Source organism: Dryobates pubescens, chromosome 10 (genome assembly GCF_014839835.1).
Source record: "Dryobates pubescens isolate bDryPub1 chromosome 10, bDryPub1.pri, whole genome shotgun sequence".
In the NCBI taxonomy this organism is placed as follows: Eukaryota; Metazoa; Chordata; class Aves; order Piciformes; family Picidae; genus Dryobates; species Dryobates pubescens.
The window spans coordinates 266,963-283,317 of NC_071621.1; the positions used below are offsets into that span (position 1 = coordinate 266,963).

The following is a 16,355-nucleotide window of genomic DNA, read 5'->3' on the forward strand; positions in this document are numbered from 1 at the left end:
AACTAAAATTTGTCTTGATGCCTATTATATTTGTACATTGCTAATATTTATGAAAACAAGTATCTTTTTAATCTGTGCCTTTTGGAGCAAGATTGCAAAATTATTACTAAAATCTAAAGCTAGAATTTAACTACTGATGTACTAGTTTGCATTTAACACGTCTTTTTGTACTTTGATTTTTATATATCTGTATATACACATATGTGTGTGTTAGGGAATGTGTATGCATCTAGGCAGGTAAGAATAATGACACGGGGGGATATGCTTTATTTCACATTTGTGTACATACGAACATCCATAAAGGGAGGAATTATAGCCATATAAAATGAGTACAAGCCAGAGTGCTTTTAGGGAGATTTTAAATGACTTTCCTAATGAGTGCTTAAGATAAAACTTGTTTCAGTAAAGAAGATGCCTGCAGTCTGTTTAATATAGTGTTTGATAGCCACATTTAACTACTACTTATTGTAGTAATTAATCTAGTATGAACTACTGAAATAGCCTAAAGACGACTTATTTCAGCTCTCACAACCTTTTAATTTTCAAGTTCAGGAGGCTTGATCCACAAGCACCAGTGAGAAAAGAGCCACTTACCCTTTCTAGTGGCACATACTTGCAACGGGAGGAGTCCATATAGCGCATGCACAGAGGAATGTGATATGTAACCTCTGTGCTACATATGTATTGCTGCGTGTGCTTGCTGAACTGAAGGCACAGAAAGAAAGGATGTTAAGGCTTATGTATATACTGTATGGTAGCGATTTTAACGCTCAAGGCACTGTTTAAATTTTGCAGCTATTACCCAGAGGTATTTGGACTAATGACTTGTAGATTTTAATTTTTAAATAACTCTTCAGAGGAGCCAATATGGGTTTCACCTTGGGACAAAGGCTCACCGCAGCGCTTCACTGTAAGAAACACCGAGTTTCAAAAAAGTGACTTCTCTGCATTTTTGCCTCCTGGTCTTTTTAACAAACCCGAAGAAATAAAAGGAGTTAACACAGGGGCCTTCAGGACTTGCCCCTCAGCAGGGCTGCTGATACAAAAGCAGAGGGAGAGCTGCGTCAGTACCCATGGGCCCGCAGCGTCGTGTAACTGGGCCGAGCCAGGCCGCCGTGCCTGGGCGGGCAGCGAGCCGTCCTCGACACCGCTGGGTACTAGCCCCGCCCTAATGGCTAAGCGGGTCGGGCGTGGGCCGCGCACCCCTGGTGCCCAGTTCTACGGCAGCAGACACACTATCTGCTCGCCTGTGCTTGAGGACAGGCCAAGCGGCTCTGCGGGCCGGTGCCCGCCCCGGTGCCCGCCCCAATGCCCCACAGCTGGCGGCGGGAGGCAAAGGCCCTGACGGCGAAGGGCGGCCACCCTGCGCAGACCTACCCCGGCTACACTGCCCGCCCGCCCCGCCGCTGGATCTCGGCGCAGCCAATGGCGCGGCCGCTGTCAGCCTCGGCCCGCCCGCTGCCGGGCGGGGGAGGGCTGTGGGCCGGGAAGGGCGGGAGGAGGGTGGGGGTGAGGGGAGTTGAATGATTGAACTTTCTTGTGTAGTTTCTGCGGTGCGGAGGTGTCTCCCCAGCACAGCCCGGCACTAGCTCGGCAAGCGGGAGCTTAGGCCGGCGCCTGCTGTGCCCTGCAGCGCCCGGTTGCCCCTCTGCCCTCCTCTCCGGCAGAACGATGGTGTGGAGGGTGCCCGGCGCGTCGCTCGCCCTGCTCCTCTGGGTAACAGCCGCCTGCGGCAGCTCCGTCAGGCTGGGGGCTGGCGTCGCCACTGCTGCTGCTCGCAAGCAGGACGAAGCTTTCTCCGCTGCCAGATGCACCTCCAGGTGCCTGAGCCTCCAGATAACCCGCATCTCCGCCTTCTTCAAGCATTTCCAGGTAGGGACATGGCGCCGCGCAGGGGCGCCCCGCTGCCGTCGCCTGGCCCGGTCAGCGGGTTGCCGTCCCTCGGCACCCGCGGAGCGGGCGCAGGGCGGCGCGGAGAGGTCGGACGGGGCCGAAACTCTTCTTAGCAAACTTGTCGAGTTTCCCCAGTGGGTGGCGAGTCTTGCCACAAGCACCTAGACAGGTGGGCAGGGCCTCGCAGCAGAGCCTACGCCCGCTGGTGCGTGTGGGTGCCGGCCGGGTTCCACGCGTGGCGGGTCGCCGGGAGGAAGCGACGGACTTTGGGGCTCCCAGCACGCCGCGGCTCACCACACACTTGTCAGCTGCTCGCTGGCCGGCTGCGCGGCTGGGCTGAGTCCGCTCTGGCTCCTGCCAGGTTCTCGGTGCGCCCTGCCGCTGACTGGCACGGTGGGACGTGCTCCAGTTGCTGCCTCCGGTGATGTCTGAGGCTGTGGGGCGGACCACGGTCCCGGGCGAGGAGTGCATTTGTGCTTCCGAGCGGCGGATGGTGGTGAGGCGATGCTCCGCACGCCTGCGGGTCGGGCAAGTCGTTGCGCCCTGCCGCCCGCAGGTGGTTCGCTTCTCTAGCCTGGTGGGAAAGTTTGAGCTTATTGTTTACGAGCCGTGGTCCGGAACGTGTAATACTTGGCTCTGATCTCTTGGAAGGTGAGGATAGGGGTAGCTCTGAGACAGAAGAGCACATCTCTGGCTAAAAGTAGTGTTGGGAATGGGCTTGAAGTGGCAGGGCACCTGCAGGGTATAAAATGAAATGAGGGGGTGTGAGCCCCGAAAAGGACTGTGCTGGAAGCAGTGCGGGAGATGGTGTAATAGCAGCGGGTATCTGCCAGTCCTTCCCACCTGTTCTACATTGTGCAGGATGCAGTACGAAACCGTGTCGACTCCATCCGAATGAGTGAAGTGCCCCCCTAACTGTCTCTCCCTAAGCCCCTTTTAGAATAGACTAACGAACCCGGTGGGACGGGAGCCACCTCCGCCTTTCGGGATGGCATATTATTGCAGCGCGCCGAGCGAGAAGCGCGCCACTCTCTTGCGGCTCTGCTTTCCTGTCCGTGAGAAACCGGAACCAGTCGGGCAGATGTTTCGGGTAAAAGAAGCTTTGGAGCCCGAAGTGTTGGCACAAAAGGGCATGTGGGAGAGATACTGAAGGAGAACTCGATTTAAAAAGAAGTTTTCGATGTAAAAGGAAATGAATAATGTTAACGTGTTAGCTTCAACGGCGGCAGGAGGTGTTTGGTACCTGTAACTGGATTTGAACTAAAGAGACCAAGGATGCGCCCCGGGGCGAGTGGGGAAAGGGCTGCGCTGCCGCTGCGCTGCCGCTGCGCTGCCGCTGCGCTGCCGCTGCGCTGCCGCTGCGCTGCCGCTGCGCTGCCGCTGCGCTGCCGCTGCGCTGCCGCTGCGCTGCCTCCGGCGCCGCGAGCTGCTCTCGTGGGCTGCCCCGCGCGAGGCTTCCTGGCTTTCTCTGCGCCGGGGTCGAGGTCTGTTTCGCTCTCGGCGGAGGGTACCCATAAAAATAATTCATTATCTGGGAGAGGGATTAGGCTTTTATTTATTTAATTGCGTGGTCAAGCGGTTGTAACTTACTTGCTTTACGTTTCAGTGGCTAGAGGCGGTTTAAATCAAGACAACTCCCGGTGAAATGCCTTTTTTTTTTTTTTTTTTTGCATATGTGTGTGTGTGTTTTTTGGCAAGATTTCTTTTCCGACATAAAACTGCTGACAGAATGCACATTGCCAAGCAATAGCGATTACGTTAATTAGCCAGGGTGAAATAAGCTGCAAATTACTCAGGACTTCATAACTGGCTTTTTTTTTTTTTTTTGTAATAATCTCTTGAAAATCTTGGAGTTTCAACCCAAACCTGCTAAAGCACAGGGTAATTTATCTAAATTACCACGGATTAAACCCCTGCTAGACCTGAAATGATTGTAATGCTTGGAAGATAAGTGCTCTCATTTATAGAAGTTGAGCTTTTAATTGTCTTTTAATGAGAGAAAGGAAGAGTTTTAGAATAGAATAGACCAGGTTGGAAGAGACCTTCAAGATCATTGTGTCCAACCTATCATCCAACACCACCTAATCAACTAAACCATGCAACCAAGCACCCTATTAAGTCTCCTCCTGAACACCTCCAGTGATGGTGACTCCACCACCTCCTCTGGCAGCCCATTCCAATGGGCAACCACTCTCTCTGTGTAAAACTTCCTCCTAACCTCCAGCCTAAACCTCCCCTGGTGCAGCCTGAGACTGTGTCCTCTTGATCTGGTGCTGGTTGCCTGGGAGAAGAGACCAACCTCTGCCTATCTACAACCTCCCTTAAGGTAGTTGTAGAGAGCAATAAAGTCACCCCTGAGTCTCCTCTTCTCCAGGCTAAGCAACCCCAGATCCCTCAGTCTCTCCTCATAGGGCTTGTGTTCCAAGCCCGTCACCAACTTTGTTGCCCTTCTCTGGACACGCTCCAGCAAGTCAACCTCCTTCCTAAACTGAGGGGCCCAGAACTGGACACAGTACTCGAGGTGCGGCCTAACCAGTGCAGTGTACAGGGGCAGAATGACCTCCCTGCTCCTGCTGGCCACACTGTTCCTGATGCAGGCCAGGATGCCATTGGCCCTCTTGGCCACCTGGGCACACTGCAGGCTCATGTTCAGCCTACCATCAACCAGCACCCCCAGGTCCCTCTCTACCTGGCTGCTCTCCAGCCACTCTGACCCCAGCCTGTAGCACTGCATGGGGTTGTTGTGGCCAATGTGCAGAACCCGGCACTTGATGTGTTCAATCTCATGCCTTTGGACTCTGCCCATCTGTCCAGCCTGTCCAGGTCCCTCTGCAGAGCCTCTCTACCCTCCAGCAGATCAACACCTACCCGCAGCTTGGTGTCATCTGCAAATTTCCTGATGATGGACTTGATGCCCTCATCCAGATCATCAATAAAGATGTTAAAGAGCAGGGGGCCCAGGCATCCGATGTTCTCACCGGAGACCCATAATACACAGCGGACTGTAGGACATGCTGGTCTGGGCAATATTATTCCATGAGGACTAAAGGATATGATGTTGCTTTCATTCCCCTCTCCTCCTAACCCCTCCATTCCCCTTTTTCATTTCAACTGGTAGCCATTTCTGGAGTTCTTTTAATTTCAGGGAGGAACACTTATCTTGTAATCTGATTCAACCTTTAAAGCAAATATTAGCAGGTCCCAACTGGAACAGGAGAGAACTCCAGTGTCTCCCAGCTAGGACAAGAATTGAAATAAGACTGACCCACTTGCCTTCCAGCCCTGAATTAGATACAGCCTTAGAGGTGGGGGCCAGGGAGACAGCATCTATAGACCTCTCCAGTGCTTCAGAAGCCACATGACTAACAACTTTTTAGAGGGAATTAGGCAATAAGACCAGTAAATGGGGTTAATTCAGTGCCTGCTGTCTCCCTGCTAACCAATATTTTTCAGATCTCAGAAATGCTGACAAAAGGTGTTTTTATTCTTCCCCCCCCTACCCGGCACTGAATTTCCATCCAGTTTTCCTTACCACCCCTATTTGTAAAATGGTCAAAAGAGTTATTCTAAACCTATTTTAAAGGAGAAGGAGCATTATCAGTAGGAAATTATTTTAACTGATGCACATGTTAAATCATTTACCTTCCTCTCTACCCTCCCCTGCATACTACTGATGTGGGCTAGAAGAGCAATTAATCACTTCAATCTTTGATATTCAGAATGCCTCTTGAAGAGGCACAGAGGCTTTTTGCTATAAAATTCCTATGTCCAGGGGAGTTTTTCAGTTTGGAGAGTGTTGAAGAATTCCAAGTAGAGATTACACCAAAGGACTGTGGGGTCAGTATGAGAGTTGTTGCACCACATGGATCTTAGAACCCAGTGAAATACATAGATTTTATGTATCTATGGCCTCTCTACAGGCCAAGAAATCTGACAACATTTTCTTTTCATGAAAAAAGCAAACAGAAAATGTAAGCAGAATTGGGACATAGTGTTTTCTTGTTTTATGTAACAGCATATTAACTGCATACTCATCCACAGTAGGGAATGATATTTCATCTGTGAATGAAGGGATGCCAGCATATCTCTTCTGTCTTCCTGGAGCATGTGCAGTGTAGAGCTTTAGCATCTTTTGGACTTTTGCAGGTGGGAAAAGGCATTTTTATCCTTGTAAGGGTGATTCCTACTCTAGTCTGGAATGAAAGGAAGAGGTAAGGTGCTGGGCTCCACAAGAGTATGAATCCTGTGTAGAAGAAGGCATGATGTTTTAGAACAAGGTTCTGAAGAAGAAAGATGTCTTCGCATACGTTCTTTCCCTCAGCGTTTTCTTATTTAAGATGCTTCACTATTGTGTTTTAGTTGATGCACAGAAGAATGTTATGAATTGTCTTTTGATGTATCCAAAGTTTATTTGTGAATTGCATTTCATAGTAACCTGGTACAGTGGGTAAAACTCATGAAGTCACAATCACTGAACAAGTTTTTGTATTCATGAAGAGAATAGCTATAAACAGGCATTTCATATAGCTGCCTGGCAAAGAGGCTTAAATAGGCAGGTTAGTTTAGCTAGATCTTTTCTGTATAACTTGCCTGTTTAGTGGAATGAGACTAAATTCCATACATTGCTGTCTATAAGTGTAGCCCTTCCCATCTGTGATACCAGTTGTGGATGAACTACTTCCATTTTGGGGGAGCAGGAATGGCAGTGACTTATCATTCTGTTTTCAAGCTGAGTGCAAACACAGCTTGACTTCTAACCTCTACTGTCAGCTACCTGACTTGTGTTCAGAAAACATTTTCTTTGTGAAAAAGAGCTTGAACCCCATTGAAAACGCCTGAAAAAAAGTGCAGCATAAAAATGTCACAGAAAGCAAATAGTGTTTACATGGACCTGTGAACTCATGGATCTTTTTACTTGGGCCAGAGCGTCCCTTCCTTAAAGGCACAGCCTCAAATGGTCACAGTTACCATCAGTTACAGGCCTCTCAAGTATCTTCCTGCCTACCAAACTGGACTTCTCACCTTCTTATCAATCTTGACAAGTTTGGTGAGGTAGAAGAGGTATCAATCCTGTTTACTAGGTCAGAAAGTGAGAGGGTGGTAGAATGTGTAACAGAATGTAAAAATGGAAGTAGCAGGCATTTGTGAGTAGTTGCCAAACTGACTGGCTGTTTGTGGTATGGAGTCAGAAGAACAGAGAAAGGTTGCCAAGAGGCACTGTCCCATCTCAACTACTCTGTTAGTCTTTGAGCATGTGGCTCTGGCCTATTTCCAATGTTCAGCTGCCCTCACAGCAGAAAAATTCCTAGGCTTCAGTTTTTGCCTATTGTCTGTTGTCCTATTACACTGGACACTACTGGACACAACTGTGTTATTTAATCTCTCCCATCAGATTAAAAAACATCGATGAGAACCCCTTGATCTTTTTCAGTCCTTTTTCTGTTTCAGGCCCAGTTCTTTTGGCCTTTTCTGATGTGAGCAACTCCTTTTGCTGGAGTTGCTCCAGTAAGTCCATGTCTCTCTGTGTAATGTAGGGGCTAATGTTAGATGTAGCACTACATATGTGGAGGAGTGACTGGAACAGAGAATAGGAGTAGTTACATTTTAAGGGTATAATGCTGATACTCACTTCTAAATTAATTTTCACTATTTAAATTTTCTTACATATATAAAAATTGTGATTATCTGTGCATTAAAAAAAATCAGATTCCCCCTCCCCCCCCCAATATTTGTAGATATTGGTACATCTCACTGTAGTTCAAGTTGTTGGGTTTTTTTGATAGTCTTCGGTGACAGATTGAATCTTACTGAGTCCATTTATTTATTTTTAAGAAGGAAGTCTAGGTACACCAGGATGTATACATGTGTTGTGACACAGAATTGTCATTGCTGCTTGAATAGGCTTATGCGAGATTGCTTAAGCTCATTTAGATTGGTACTGTTGTGATGGTTTGAATCAGAGCACAATGAGTCAAACCAAACCAGTGGGTTAACCTGGCTACTTTCCCAACACAGAAGTAAGGGAAAAGTAACACACAAAAACTGGGGATTGAGACCAAAAAAACTTAAGGTAAGAATAGAGTTTACTGAGCAAAAGTCATATAACCATAGTACAAAATGCATAACTACCTTAGCCTATTTGCAGAAAAAGCAAGTTGCAAAGTGGCAGCAGGCAGAAGCAAGTAAGCGAAAAGCCCAAGCCAGAAAGTTACTTCCCCATCCCTCCTTGTCCTGTCATCACCCCAGCAGAAAAAGACCACACCCAAAGAACCCAGAAGCAGTAACCATAACAGGAAGCCTCCGATGTTGCAATCTGTAGTTCAAGCCTCATAATACTTTGCTCCAGTTAGCGCTTTTGCTTTTTGATGCTGGCATGATTGTGGCATGGTATGAATAAAAGCAGCAGGTTCAATTCAATCCATTACAACTGTTTGAAAGTATACCAGCCTCGGTGTGGACCAGTTTGGACACAGAAGGGTTCTCTATTCATACCTTAAATAACATCGAGTAGTGGGTGATTTAGTTGAAACCTCTGATACAATGTAGGTATCCCTCAAGAAATAAGTAAGTTTTGTGGTGTATGAAGAGAAATTATTGACAAACATGCCCTCTTAATTGTTGCTTTGTATAAATCTAATAGTAATGTCTAAGAATTAATACCTGGGAATCAGCACAAAGTTAGCTAAAGCTAACTCAAAATGGTTTTAGAAAGGATGGAAAAATACTTTTTAAGCTAATAGATCTAGATGTTGCATAATGTTTAACAGCTGTAAGAAGGAATGATAAAGGCATTAAAAGTTTATTATATTGAGGGACTGATAACTATATGGTGATATGAGATTGCTTCTGCTGCTATAGATGGATTGTTGCCTGTCAGTACAAATGAAGTTACTGAGAAGACCAGGGGATTCTTTTAAATAAATAATGAAAGGTCCCCAGATTTTGTATCTGCAAGCAAATACTGCGTAAGCAATTGCCTCTAGATACCCAGTACCAGATTTTTTTTACCCACAAGTTGGACAGTTAGTTGTCTAAATGCCAGCATATCTACCTTCAATTTTTATGTTACTCCAAAGTGATTGCACCTGTGATAATCAGCGATTTATCATGAAATCTTTGGAAAAAATATGTAGTACTTTTGTAATGAGATGTGGTGGGTATGTAGTGTGCTGTTCCCAAGAAGTTTCAGTTCCTGTAGATAGGTTGCCCAGGCACCAAGTTTGTTTAGTTCTTTTGGAACATGTTCAGAATATTTTCTACATGTTACTACTTAAGTTGCAATTTCAATACTCATCTTCTCTCAAAAAAATAGTCCTTGTGTTAAATAATTCTGAATTTCATATGTCTTATAAAGCACAATGCTGTTAATTTCTTTCCACAGACAAATTTCAACATTTACCATTACTTTATTGTTCATATGGCATGGCATGTAATCCACATAATTATACTGGCATTTGGTGTGGTCTGCTGTTGTAAACGGGTTGCACTGATCTTCTAATCATCTTATGTAAATCTTGAAAATGAAATGTTCATTCTGAATAATGATGGTTTCATTCAATGAAAAGATTCCACCATATTGTGGGATTAAGGTACAGTTAGTCTTTGAAGTTCTATCCTGACCTAGTATGAATATCCCAGATGTCAGTAAGAGTTATGTTCACTTTCTTCACGAATCTCTTTGGGATCAGTGAAGTCTTGCACAGTTGATGTCAGTGTAGTTGTTACAGAACCTGATCACTGTTTTCTAGTGGCTTCGATAGTTCAGATTTGGGATTTCAAACACACAACCATTGCTTCCCAAATTGGTATGTTTGGCTGTGCCTCAAGTGTGAGCTTTAAATACAAATCAGATGAACTTTATGAAAAAATAGGCAAATGATGAGCAACTGTATTGAACAATAGGAGTTGCCTGGATCCTTTTCTTGTGTTTTATTTGTGGATGCTCATATCTTAGAAAAAAAAGTGCTATCTTGTTCATAAAAGTAAAATTGCTTTTCATGTGGTAAATGTGCCTGATACCAAATGTAATAAAACTAATAGGAATGTTACTAATGTGTTTTGAGGCAGACAAAGCTTTATGTATAGAAAATGTTGGCAAAGCATCATTTTAAGGTCATAGGGCTGTGTTTGGGAAGGGGAGGAGATGTTGCTTTTGAAAAACATTAGATAACTTCTGAAACAAACATGCTGGGAATACTAAAATGTAAATTTTTTTCCCCATTTGAATGTATATCCACTTACTACAGAGTCTGCAAGGTTGTAAGTTAGGTAGTGTTCATATTAAAACTGTTATTAAAACATTATTTATTGTCTGCATATGGGTTTTGTCTGTGATTAACTAGTGCTTGGAATGTATTTAAGTGTATTTGGTTTAGTAAGTGTCCTGTAAGGAAAAAGACGATTCCAGTGCATTTGAGACAACTCAAAAAACAGACTGATTTGCCAGATGATGAACATTTGTCATTTTGCAAAGGGTAAACTTTTGAGTGTAAGTGCTGAATTTATGTGTGTTTGCAAATGGAGATTATTATTCACAAGCTGGTCTACATTTCCTTTGGCGATTCCATGTGAATTTTAGCTTTCTGCGATCATCTGGATTTGATTACATAACCAGCTTCTGTAAACAGAAAGAGCTGCTATCTTCTGTATTTTTAAAACTAAGAAATATGGCTAATTACCAAGTATCATGAATTTGTTTTAGAAGAAAGACACATTCATTTTGATGTTAAGAATTTAGTTCCTAGTGACTGTAAACATTACACCGAAAAAGCACTTGCCTAGGAGTTTACATCAAGAATCTTAATTTTTGACCTTTCCCACAGCTGAGGCTTATAAGGCCTTATATGTCAAAATCCTTTGAAGTTCATGAAAAGCCTTCTGTTGATTTCCACTGGATCAGGTCCATGTATGAATACTAGGGCCATGGAGCCTTTGTCAACAAAGAAGGCTGTCAGCAAAGAAGAGTGCTGTGAGTGTGGTATCCCAATTCTAGTTGTGTCTCCTTTTTAGTCTTTCAATAACCAAGAGATCACAGGACATGAAGTTGGAGACCTGGGGGTGTTGAAAGGTAAGTGGACCCTTTAAACTTGAAAGCAGACTGTTCATCTCTGATTAAAAAGAATCACAGATTCATTTCTGTCTACCATAAAGAATATCAGATATTTTCAGATTTGGAGAATAACCACAACCCAAAGTTTTAATCAAATTTTTGTTGACTTATGTAAACCTTATTTTCACCAATGTGTCTATAGGTTATTAATTAGGTATGACATCATCATGTGTAAAAATGTGATTAGGGAATATACTTTCATCTTTCACCAGAAAAACAGAAAGCCTGCAACTCCTAAGGCTTATATCTTTATAGGCACTGCATGTTCTGCTGTGGGCTCTTTTTTGTTTGTTTTTTTTAAAATTTTTTTGGTCTGCACATTACATTATGGTCTTTTAAAATAGAAGTGACTTGAATCAAGCTTGAAAAGGTAACTCTTCTGGTTATCAGTTGAGGTTGCTGAGGTGAGGAAAGCATGGCTCCAGAACTTGCAGGGGAAGCAAAGAGAGAGGGAGACTTGGAAAGGAAAAAGGCACAGATAGTGACCTCCATCAGGCACACAATGATGGGAAGAGAAATTGTCTAATAGAGAGCACTTTTGATTTTACTGTGACAAAATTAGTTGAAACTAAGCTTGGCATCATAACAGACATAATGAGCATAGGAACAGTTGTTGGTAAATATTTATTTCTGTTCTTTTTTATCTTCATGGAGTTCTGATTGATTTAAATATATATATATTTGTCTGTAGCTTAATAAAAGTGTAATTTGAAAATACTTTTGTCATCATTGGAAAGACTAATTACAGGTAAAAAACCTCCAAGAAAATTCACCAAAAAGTTCTAGCTAGTTTGTGGTCCTGCCATGAATACCAGTGCAAGCAAAGCAAATAAATATTACACTTGTTCTAGACCAGGGGCGCTCAAGTGTGCTGCCTGTCCAGATAATGCTACTGACCCGTGGATCGCTTATTTTCATTTTTTTTTCCCCATTAATTTATTTTGGATAAGTAACTTAGGACTTTGGAGGCAGTTTATGGGCTGAGTGCGTCCTGGTAGTGGCACCTTGCTCCTCACTTCATCTTTCCTAAAGACTTTAATCATATTGATGGATTGTAAGAGAAGAGGGACAAAGCAACAGGATACTTTGGCTTTCTCTTCAATTCCTGCTCAAACATTATCAGCTTACTCTCTGGAGAGTTTTCAAGCAGAAATGTATTCTAGAAACGTCAGCCTCCTCTCTCACAGTCAATATTGTGATTTACTTACATGTATTCTGAATTAAATAGTAATTCCAGTTTCTCAGGAAAAGCTAAAGCTAAGAGGGCAGCAGCAAAACCTCCACTCTGGACTTCCAGAGGGCAGACTTGGAGGTTACTCAAGGAACTAACTCAGAAGGTACCTTGGGAAACAGCCCATAAAAACAAAGGGGTCCAGGAGGGCTAGACCTACGTCAAGAAAGAATTCTTGAAGGTGCAGGAACAGGCTGTGACAATGTGCTGGAAGATGAGCTGCCGGGGTAGAAGGCCAGCCTGGTTGTGCAGTGAACTTCTGGGTGAATTAAGGGAAAAAAAGAGGGTGTATCATCTTTGGAAGAAAGGTGAGGTAACCCATGGAATGTTACGCAGCACTTACAGGATGGCCAAGGGATCAGGAACAGCCAGCATGGATTTAGGAAGGGCAGGTCCTGCCTCACCAACCTGATCTCCTTCTATGATCAGGTGACCCACTTGGTGGATGTGGGAAAGACTCTGGCTGTAGTGTACCTGGACTTCAGCATGGCCTTTCATACCGTCCCCCATAGCAATCTCCTGGCCAAGCTGTCAGCCTGTGACTTGGACAGCAGCACTCTGTGCTGGGTTAGGAACTGGCTGGAGGGCCAAGCCCAGAGTGGTGGTGAATGGTGCCACATCCAGCTAGCAGGCAGTCACTAGTGGTGTCCCCCAGGGATCACTGCTGGGCCCATGCTCTTTAATGTATTTATCAATGATCTGGATGAGGGGATTGAGTCCATCATCAGCAAATTTGCTGATGACACCAAGGTGGGGGCAGGTGTTGATCTGTTTGAGGGTAGGAGATCTCTGCAGAGGGACCTCGACAGGCTGGACAGATAGGCAGAATCCAATGGCATGAGATTTAACACATCTAAGTGTCGGGTTCTACACATTGGCCACAACAACCCCATGCAGCACTACAGGCTGAGGTCAGAGTGGCTGGAGAGCTGCCAAACGGAAAGAGACCTGGGGGTACTGATTGACAGCTGGTTGAACATGAGCTAGCAGTGTGCCCAGCTGGCCAAGAAGACCAATGGCATCCTGGCCTGTATCAGGAATAGTGTGGCCAGCAGGAGCAGGGAGGTCATTCTGCCCCCGTAATCAGCTGGTTAGGCCACACCTGGAGTCCTGTGTCCAGTTCTGGGCCCCTCAGCTTCAGAAAGATGTTGACTTGCTGGAATGTGCCCAGAGAAGGGCAACAAAGCTGGGGAGGGGTTTGGAGCACAAGCCCTATGAGGAGAGGCTGAGAGAGCTGGGGTTGCTTAGCCTGGAGAAGAGAAGGCTCAGAGGAGTCCTTCTTGTTGTCTACAACTACCCGAAGGGAGGTTGTAGCCAGGTAGGGGTTGGTCTCTTCTCCTGGGCAGCCAGCACCAGAACAAGAGGACACAGTCTCAAGCTGTGCCAGGGGAGGTTTAGGCTGGAGGTAAGGAAGATGCTCTTCATAGAAAGAGTGATTGGCCATTGGAATGTGCTGCCCAGGAAGGTGGTGGAGTCACCATCACTGGAGGTGTTTAGGAAGACACTGGGTGGGGTGCTTGGTGCCATGGTTTATTTGATTCGATAGTGTTGGATGATATGTTGGACTTGATGAGCTCGAAGGTCTTTTCCAACATGGTCTATTCCATTCTGTTCTATTCTTTAAGTCTTCTTAGGCATGTTTTCTGCTTATTTTCAGAAGTGCTATATTTAATGTCTTGCACATACAATATTTGGTCATGTGATAAGAGTTGAACATATTTTTTTATTCCCATACAGTAGAGAAACTGATGCTGCCTGCCCAGGCAGTATGCTGGGCACCATCCAATACAAGGATATTGTCTTTCAAGTCAGATGTTTGACAAATTGCTGTTGCTGTAGTTTCTCAAGTGGTCACACTCAAACTGCAAATCTGAGGTTATGAAGACTCTTATTTTTTCTGCCTGTGAGGGTTGCAGTGCAGCTGCTGTGGATCCTGTAATAAGATAATATCAGCAAAATAAGAAGATTGCTTTAAAAGAAATGTGTTCTGTCCAGAGAGTCAGATTGAGGTCCATGATAAAGACTGGGTGAGACTAATGTCCTCACTTAATCCAGTGCAAACCTTCCTTGTGAGAATTTATATGATTAGGTTTATTTTTTCTTTTCTTTCTTTTTTTTTTTTTTTATGGATTATTTTTTACAGGAGTTACCTTCACATTAACTTACATAAAGATATAAAAAGAATTCAAGTAATCACAGTTCCGATACATCAAAATGATTTCTCATTTTGTGACTTAGGCCATAGACCTGTATAGCACTTGTAGTTAACTGATAATACTTTTAAATGGTTAATAATTTCTTTGTACTATTGGAACATTCCAGTCAGGCCTCAGGGCATTTTTGGATGTAGAGGCTGTAAATGCATTTCTTAACCTCACTTCCTAGAAGACTTTGGTTTTTGTTAGGTTTTAGTACATGGATAAATAGGTATGAGAGGCAACAAATAGTTGAATGATGAGGAAGGGGTGATAATGGTGATGATAATGTGTCATAATATAGTGATTGTCAATTTAAAATTGTATATTTTTTTCCTCCCTAGAATTTATGTTCCTACACAGAAGCTAACAGAACAGGGCATCTCTTTTGGTTTTACTATGCTGCCCCTCCCCTCCCTTTTTTTTTTCCTTTTCAATTAGGTGACGATTAAAGCTCCTTTGAAAACAGCAAAATCTCAGTACTATGTAACTAGAGAGACAATAACGGATTATATCATTACCTGACTCCATTTTGCTAAGTCCCAAAGACTATATAATATGTTGTCATTTGATTCATATCTAGCAATTTTGGGAAGGGAATTGGAATTAGGAGTGCTTGAGGCTTTCTTCTGTTTTGTGATTTCTTTCTGTGCAACTCTGAACTGAGAGATAATGAATTGGCCAAGCATTATTCTGGATTTGCAGTAGGTGGAAGGAACACTTGGGGTTAGTCAAACTGACCGAAAGAGGTAAAAATCATCCAAATAATGAGGTGTGTGTCACTCTTTGTGTAGTACTTAGTTGCAGCTAAGGGTCATGTTTGTCAGAATAAATAAGGAAAGATGATGTAGACTTTTAGAGCTAGCAGCTTATTGTGTGGTGGTTGTTTTTTTTTTCCCTTGAGTTAAAAAAATGGAATAAACAGTGTGAAATACAGTAGGCTTTTTGTAAATATCATGCATTTTCTATCCAATGCATTCTAATAGACCATGGGAGCAGGAATACATTGGCTGCTATGCATGCAGCATAGTAGCTCATCTTACAAGAGATTTGGTTTAATCATAGAACTACACATACATATTTGAGCAGTGAACCACACCAAAGCTGTAATTTTGCTGGTGATAAATGTACAACAGCAAATATAATTATTCTGAGCCGCCTTCTGGTGTTCAAAATCTTCCTTAAGTATATTAAAAGAGTAGCAATGTGGACTAACTTTGACAGTTAATCTTAACCTCAGCCATTTTCCAAATTGCAGAAAGGAATGAACATTTTAGATTTTTTTTTTTTTTTAAAGATAGAAGGCATGACTTGCAGGAAGTTTTAGAAACTAAAAGCTTTTTGCACATTAGTGTAGTGTAAACTCATGTTTTCTTTATCTGGAGATCTTTCAGCCTTCTGACTGCTATGTGTCAGTTCTTCTATTTGTGTGATTAATAGTTTAATTCAAGATTTTTCTGATGCTTTCATTGCTGGTCTGAGTCTTATATCCCTACAGTTTATAGTGATGTATCCAGTGGTTTCAATGGAAGAAAGCTCAGGCCAGTGCAAACATATTGGAAATATCTGTTCATAATTTATAGGTAAAATGAAGAAAATTCCCAGTATCCTGTTTAGAGACACCTTAAATTTGTTAAATACCATCTTATTGCATCTTGATGTCATCCTTTACAATTCAGTGTGTTAGTAAATGATAATATACCATTAGGACAAAGTAAAACTGAATTGGCAGTTATTTGACTGATGCAAAGCACCTTGACTTCAAATCAAGATATTTTTTAGAATAGCTTCTTTCAGGTGGTAAAGGAAGGTAGAAGTAATTTTGGTGTAACTCAAGCTGAGTTCCTGCTAAATACATATTGAATTGTTTGTTTGTTGCTTTTATGAGATACTGCTTATGAGTTACTGATTGTTACTTTATGTATCC

General features: G+C 43.4%; 1 protein-coding gene across 1 annotated transcript in view; it reads left to right on the forward strand.

The window, feature by feature from the left end:
• Positions 1-1,524: 1,524 nt before the first annotated feature.
• The window catches only part of ANOS1 (anosmin 1), a 166,750-nt gene continuing 151,919 nt past the window's right edge, over positions 1,525-16,355 (forward strand). Inside the window, exon 1 of the mRNA XM_054164663.1 lies at positions 1,525-1,872. Coding sequence (XP_054020638.1) covers positions 1,672-1,872 — 201 coding nt within the window. The 5' untranslated portion in view covers positions 1,525-1,671. The remainder of the gene's footprint in view (positions 1,873-16,355) is intronic.